General features: G+C 48.4%; 3 protein-coding genes across 3 annotated transcripts; all 3 read left to right on the top strand.

Annotated features, from left to right (window-relative positions):
- The first annotated feature begins 2,310 nt into the window (after positions 1–2,310).
- Positions 2,311–4,395, top strand: ONS95_007565 (uncharacterized protein). The gene is made up of 2 exons (XM_058501079.1): positions 2,311–2,762; positions 2,831–4,395. The coding sequence occupies exon 2, from the start codon at positions 3,068–3,070 to the stop codon at positions 4,109–4,111; it is 1,044 nt and encodes a 347-aa protein (XP_058362396.1). The 5' UTR covers positions 2,311–2,762; positions 2,831–3,067; the 3' UTR covers positions 4,112–4,395.
- Positions 4,396–5,647: 1,252 nt separating this feature from the next.
- ONS95_007564 (uncharacterized protein) lies at positions 5,648–6,343 on the top strand (the record flags this gene model as incomplete). The annotated part of the gene is made up of 2 exons (XM_058501078.1): positions 5,648–5,698; positions 5,750–6,343. 2 exons carry the CDS (start codon positions 5,648–5,650, stop codon positions 6,341–6,343), a joined length of 645 nt encoding a protein of 214 aa, XP_058362395.1.
- A 68-nt stretch (positions 6,344–6,411) lies between these two features.
- On the top strand, positions 6,412–7,525 carry ONS95_007563 (uncharacterized protein; the record flags this gene model as incomplete). The annotated part of the gene is made up of 3 exons (XM_058501077.1): positions 6,412–7,014; positions 7,112–7,278; positions 7,360–7,525. 3 exons carry the CDS (start codon positions 6,412–6,414, stop codon positions 7,523–7,525), a joined length of 936 nt encoding a protein of 311 aa, XP_058362394.1.
- Positions 7,526–7,604: the final 79 nt, after the last annotated feature.

Genomic DNA, 7,604 nt, shown 5'->3' with positions numbered 1-7,604 from the left:
GCCGGGAATAAGGTAACGAAGCCACCGCCACTGTTGTTTGCCAACTGGAGCCGAACCGAAGCCCCTGGAACAAGCGAGCGAGTGAGCGAGCCAGGGAGAAAGAGAAACAAAGTCCGCCAGGTGAGAAGGTGTTGCAAACAACCACACCGAAGTCTTTGCCGCAACAAGTAGATGGATGCCTTTCATGGGAAAATATATCATTTCGTTCTTATTTTGGAATTAGATTTACAGGTTACAAGCAACATGATATCACATTTTTTTTGGACGCCAGAACACAGAACTCTGCTTGGTTGGAAGGTCGACAAGACTTGGACTTAGTTTGTTCACAATCTTACTAGCTCATATAAGTCTGGATTTGAATTGAGCAGCTCAACTCACTGTCATAGCATTGTTTTTATTAGCCTTTCGCAACTTAAGCTCCAAGTTCGCCTAAATGTTTTGGTTCCTGCAGTCTTTGGCATGGCGTCTAAACACCTGCGAACGTTCTCGCAACTAAGACATATGATACTGTCTCTAAAAAACCCACCGCTCAACCTGTATATTCATCGTCAAGTTCGTCTAACAATCTAATTTTGACAAACTCAAGACACTCCCCTGAATTCCTTCAAAACACAACCCCAGCATTCCTACGCATCTCACAAAACCCCCCCTTCATGTCCAGCGAATCATTTAAAACGCCATGGAAAAAGTCCCAACTGCATCGAATAGTCACAACCCTCCTCATACAGTCCTTAAGGAACATCCTTGAAGAGGAAGGTCGTGTCGCAGTCGAGAGATTGTCTACCCAAATCCTGCGCCGCCCATCCTCCGGCCAGCCGATGATGATATGTACATGTTAGGTGATGTGATTGTCTATGTCTAATCGCCTCGCAAGGGAAGCGTGTTGTGGAATCTGAAGGCAAGATGGTAAGGTAATTAATAATATGTACGTAATTCCTTTGGTGAGGCGCGCTCGTCTGTGAAATCGATTGGATTTTTCATCATCTCCATAAGAATTAAGAAATGACTTAGAGATTCGGTATTTCTTTGACGACATGATTAGTATTGTCAGATGCAAGTGCTTTGCCATTCTGTAGCGTTGCTTGTTACTTAACGTTAGCTTATCGACGAAACTAGCTCGGTTGGAAGGCAGTTATGGAAAGTTGTGATGACATTTATTATATTTTTGGGGGTGAGGATAGGCATGTATGTACAGGACTTATGATTACTTGCAGCTGTGCGTTATACACTACTAGAAGCATTGATACACTTTTGGTTTGAACCTGACGGTGTGCTAGAGTGCAAGAACACCCTTTAGATATAAGAGAAGCTAGGCTGGATTGAAAAGTCAGCCGAGTTGACAATCTACCCATAGCATGAACGTCTTGTCGCGCAAGTAACCCAACGATCTTCTCCTTCATCATAAACTAAAGCAAAACAGCAACAAAGTATCCACGACCACCGCCAAATAGTACCCAGTGTCTCACTTCTCAACCAACACATCCCTCTCTTCACCAGCAAGACAGAAAAGAAAGGCAGCTACTCAGCACAACAGTTGTCAGATTAGATCAAGTTATTTCCATCACGAACCACAACTACCCCGAGTAGGAACCAGCAATCCATCCTTTTTTTTTTCAGAAAGGACGCGGCTTCGAGCTCGGGTTGTCTTGTAGCCTGCCTTTAGAGACAGGTGTGGTTTAGGTAGGCTCTTTGGTATCATCATTCAACTGTTGTGTTGATGCCTGGTAGGCGGAAGTGGATGAGGCTGCTGTTTTGGGATAGGTAGTGAGGGATATACATATGGAGGGAAGGATTAGAGGAAAGGGAAGGATGCAATGAAGGGAAGAACAGAAGGAAAGTCGAGGCGCTGGGTTCAGACATGTGAACGGTCTTGGAGAGCTTGTGTCTGATGCAAAGCAGAGGACATGATGTGGTGATGGTGAGGCTGAGGAAGGATCATCATGATGACTGCAAGGCTGACGCGCGTAAAGGAGGGGAACGAGCCATTCCGCCCTCACCTGGCAATGCGACAGTCACTGAACTGCATCGCAAGCATTCCGTCGACCCAGTCACGGCCAAGCTGATCGACCTCCAATGACTGCGCTCCTGTTGCGTCGTGAATGTCCCGTCCTCGAGCCTCTTTACCTCAGCTGTCACTCCTTCTCGCTTCAAAAGTGTCATCAACGTTCCTTCCACGCCAGTCGAGTCCAGGGGAAATTTCTCTGCAGTGTCGCTAACCCCAAACAGACAAGTGCATGCCTATCCCTGCACCGCCCTTGCGGGTCTCCTCGCTACAAATACGGCAGACTTTCCCCTTCCCTCGCCGCGCCGGCCGATTGGAAATTTAATCCACCCCGCCTGCGCACAGCACAAAATATCCTGCTTACTAACAACATCTTCCCACCCCGACGGCCACTCTCGGCCACTCACAGCGAATTGGATTCCACACGGCCAACACGGACTGGCTCTTATTGGGTTATCGGCACGGATTATCGCCTTGTTCCGAGAACTCACCGCTTTAAAGAGTTGTGCTGCGCTTGTCTGCTTTGAGCGCTGCATTGGACCGGACTGGGCAGTGGCAGGAAAGGCAGAGCAACTGATTGAGCAGTGTTGACAATCCTCCTTTTTAGGACTGGACTTGACGATCTTTTTTTTTCTCTTCAAGCGAACACTTTACCCCTCCATCCCAGGTCGGAAACAGATACTCTACATTCATTCCACTCCACGGATTTGTGCAAAGGTGGTGGATACAGCACACAGCACAAAGCATCAGGTATCGAAAGGTACATTGCCCCGCCGCAAGCAGCCATCCAAGCCGACCCTCTACTCTAATACACAACCACTGCATTAGCCTTGCATAACACAACATCCATCCATCCACATCCACAACAAGCACGCACGCCCACCACATCAAATCACCGGACAGGACAAGGCAAGGCAGGGCAAGGCAAGGCAGGGCAAGGCATATCCACCTTCTGCTCTCCACCGCCTCCGAAAGCAGCCATCCTCGAGCAAGGACACAAAGACTACAAGCGAATCCAATCAACGCCCATCCCAGCGAGGACAAACACATCAAACTTTGGCAGACATGGACAGTACATATGCGCCTCAGTCCCCCGATCTCTCGAGCTTCCTCTCCTCCCCGCCCAAAACACAACAACCCTACAACACCCAACCACAAGCACAATCGCAATCCTCGTCCTACGCGCCTCGATCTCCAGGCATCCCATCCTTCAATACACAGCCAGGAAATTTGCACGCGTTTGCTTCGAATCAGAATCAATTCGCATTCGCGACTGACGGTGCAAACGATTTCGCAGAGTACGGATCAAATAGTTACATGCCCCCGATCCCAGCTCTCCCATCCTCGCATTCCGATTTCCACGCGCAGAGTCAGATACAGCACCAAAACCAATTACCCAACCAAACCTCCATCCTGGATTCCCACTCCTCTTCCGCGTACGGTCGTCCTCACCGCCAAGCAAGGAACAATATCGCCTCGTACAGCGACGACTTTGAGCCCCCCGAGCAATCCTGGGAGCAAGACCAAGGACAGTACATAAATTCTCCACAAGCACAAGCACACTTTCAGGCACAAAGCCAGCAATTCCCATACCAAGAACAACCACAAACTCAACAAAGCATGTCGTCCCGCGGCCCCCGCATCAAGCCCGACCCCTCCACAGCCAGCATGCAAAACCTTGCCCCCGCACCACCGACCTATACCGACCCCAATCCTCTTAACATTGAAATCCGCACCAAGTTCCCCGTCGCCCGCATAAAACGCATCATGCAAGCCGATGAAGAAGTCGGAAAAGTCGCACAAGTTACCCCGGTTGCAGTGTCTAAAGCTCTCGAGCTCTTCATGATTGCTTTAGTAGGCGGAGCGGCTGACAAGGCGCGCGAGAAGGGAGGAAAGAAGGTTACAGCACAGCATCTCAAGAGTGTGGTGTTGGGCAGTGAGCAGTTTGATTTCTTGGCAGAAATTGTAGGGCGTGTGGCTGAGGTGCAGGAGGGTGCTGGAGGAGAGGGTAGGAAGCGAAAGGGTAAGGAGGAGAAGGATAGTGAGAGTAGTGAGGAAGAGAAGAAGCCGAAGAAGGGACGGGGGAGGAAGAAGAAGGGGGATGAATAGATGGTGTTTTAGGGGACTTGATTTGGGGGAAATGGCACGGGATGGGAATAGCAAGTAGTGGATAGGGTTTGCTCAGGGTGTTTGGAAGAAAGGAAGGAATGGGATGGGAAGGGAGGAAATCTGCTTAGTATGGCGTTGAAGGGGATAAGCATATACACGGCGTACTTTTGGGTTACGAACGAGCGATTGACCGAGTCATCGATGGAATACTGTCTACAATATCACACACATACATACATACATACATACATACATACATACAAAAGAAACAAAACTGAACCAAGAACACGAGCGCAAGCGTAAGCGACATTCTTAAATTAATTAATCTAGGAAAAGTCCCCTTTGTGAGGTTAACGTATGAGGTCTAACTAGGTGTAGTCAGTTTAAGACAGGTACTGTACTTAGTCACAAGAAATTTAGCTTAAGTGCAAGGCATCCAAGCAGCAATTTCATCTTATCCTAGACTATCCCCGAGGTAGAAAACCCGTCCAAAGACAGAACAAGACAGCCTGAAGACTGCTTCCTTAATTAAAGAACTGTTTCTCGTAAGTACCTACCTATCCGCCGACCGTCAGTGGACAGACAGTCTATTTGCATCTAGGTACCTACCTACCTTTCTTTGCCTCTACAAAGTAAGGTACTTTCTGCGGTTTTCTTCGTGTGTTCTTGTTCCTTTTATAGCGGCTTTATTTTATTTATTTAGAGTACTTTATGTTTTTTGCTTTTGATGTGTAGGTATTTGTGTTTGTGTTTGTGTTTGTGTTTGAATAAATGGATGTATGTATGTATGTATGTGTTTTGAAAAAGAAAAAGGTCGACATGGCGCGCGGGGGCGGCGTTCGTTTCGGCTAGCACTGTTTACGAAGTTACTCGTTTCAAACAACTAACTTAGTCTGAGGATTAGATGGGCGGGTAGCCAAATGAATGAATGAATGCAGCACTTCCCGTGATTTCCATTTGAGCGTGTGTTATTATTTCCAATGAAAAAAACATTCGAATGATTGAAATGACTCTAGTGAGCCTTTCCCATTTTGAAAGGGTATCAGGTTCCACAGCAATCTTGCGTGAGCTGATTGGATACTCCGTATTATTGACTGCAGGTGCATAAGGTACCTATCCCTCTGTGCCAAGGCAACGAACTAACAAACCAACAAAGTATCCCTCCTTCTTATAAATCACCAAAAGCTCATAGCTCTTTCCAGATAGGCTTTATTATTCGAAGCTGTGATGCTGGAGTGGATTGAAGTGGGTTGGATGGCTTGAGATTCCGATTGTGAAATCTGAATGGTAGCCGAGTTCAGCTTCCAGAATTGGAGTTCCTTCTATTTTAGTCATGGGTTTGCTTCCTTCGTTGTGTGAGTACTCAAGTTGCTTGACTTGAATTCATCTTTCTTTTTCTTCACCACCGCCAACAGGCTTGTTTTACCCTTCACGTTCAGCTCACTTTCATTCTTGGTATATTTGTCAAAAATCTTTCCAAGGAAAAGTAAACAACCATCAAACCTTCACAACGTAACTTGACAAAACATCTTGAACATGGAGATTTTCGGTCTGAACATAGGCCTCTTCACTACCTTCCTCATTCTTGTAAGTCACCACCCACTTCTGCTCATGACTACAACTAACTCATACTACCAGCTCGTTCTCTACCTCATCCTCACAACCATCTACCGCCTCTACCTATCTCCCCTCTCACACTTTCCCGGTCCCCCAATCTGCGCCATCACTCGCCTCTCCTGGCTCATCGCCCTCATCCGCGGTCACCAATCCCGCTTCCCTCTTCTCCTACACTCCCAATACGGCGCCATCGTGCGCATCGCCCCCAACGAACTCTCCTTCACCTCTCCCCAAGCCTGGAAGGACATCTACGCCCATCATCAAGGCCGACCCGAGATGGCGAAGAATCTGCAACTTTACTCGCAGCAACCGGGGAGTACGCACATCTTGATTGCGAATCGGGAGGACCATACGCGGTTTAGGAGGACGTTGAGTCATGCGTTTAGTGAGGCGAGTATGAGGGAGCAGGAGGGGATCTTGCAGTTGTATGCTGGGGGGCTTGTTGAGCGGTTGAAGACGTTTGCAGGTTCGAGCTGTAGTTCTAACTACAACTCTAATTCATCTTCAAAGGATGAAGACGGTGATGAACATGGAGATGCCAAAAAAGATGAAAGAATCCCGAGCCAACACCAATCAACATCAGCGCCTGGTACAACTACACCACCTTCGACCTAATCGGCCACCTCACCTTCGGCGAGCCCTTCCACTGTCTCTCCACCTCCACCTACCACCCCTGGATCCGCATGATCTTCGCCAACCTCAAAACAGGAAACTACATGCAAGCCCTCTCGTACCTCCCCTGCGGCGCCCTCATCAAGAAACACCTCTCTGGTCTCTTCATCCCGAGGAAATTGTTGCAGGAGAAGAAAGCGCATCATGCACTTACGGTGTCGAAGGTTATGAATAGGCTGGTTGTCACGGATCCGGAGAAGCAGAATGATTTACTGGGTTGCATCTTGCGCAAAACTGGGTCTGTGTCTGGGCCTGGGTCTGGGCCTGGTCATGAGAATGATATCCTCCGCACAGGAATGAACACCCAAGAATTGATCGCTAATTCCGCACTTCTCATCCTCGCAGGCAGCGACACGACAGCTACAGTGTTATCGGGCCTGACGTATTTCCTGTTGAGGGATAGGAGGGTTATGGAGCTGGTGGTGAGGGAGGTGAGGGGCGCGTTTGAGAGGGAGGAGGATATTGTGCTTGGTGCTGGAGGAGTGGGGAAGTTGAAGTATATGGGGGCTTGTTTGGAGGAGGCGTTGAGGATGTATCCTGCTGCGCCGGTGGCATTGCAGAGGATTGTGCCTGGAGAGGGGGCGTGGATTGCTGGGGTGTGGGTGCCTGGTGGTGTGAGTTGCTCCTCCTAGCTTTCGTGCTTTCCGAAAGCTTCTTTGGTGAGATTTCTCTGGTTGACTGACTGACTGACTCTTCACTTCATGTCAACAGACCATCGTCTCCGTCCCACAAATCGCTACGAACCTCTCAACCCTCAATTTCCACCTCCCAGACTTCTTCGTCCCAGAACGCTTCCTCGGCGATGAGAGATTCATCAATGATCAACGACAAGCTTTGAATCCCTTCAGTTTGGGACCGAGGAATTGTATTGGCAAGAAGTATCTCTCCCCGCCCCTGTTTTTATATTCCTCCTCTATCCCTTCTAACACTTTATAACTAACACTCACGTAAAATGACAGCCTCGCCTACGCTGAAATGCGTCTCATTCTTGCGCGTGTCCTCTGGAATTTCGATATTGAGTTTGCTGAGGGAGAAGAGAGTAAGGATTGGTTGGATCAGAAGTCTTGGACGTTGTGGGATAAGGGGCCGTTAAATGTGGTTTTGAGGAAGAGGGAGGGGATTTGATGGGGATTGAGAGATGGTGAGATGGAGGGGTTGGTGTATGATTGTAAAGTGAGATGGGGAGGTGTATGATTTTGGAATG

Source organism: Cadophora gregata (genome assembly GCF_030347475.1).
Source record: "Cadophora gregata isolate MNR1 chromosome Unknown scaffold_2, whole genome shotgun sequence".
In the NCBI taxonomy this organism is placed as follows: Eukaryota; Fungi; Ascomycota; class Leotiomycetes; order Helotiales; family Ploettnerulaceae; genus Cadophora; species Cadophora gregata.
Note: the sequence above shows the minus strand (reverse complement) of the source record. Positions and strands in the feature narration are given on the sequence as shown.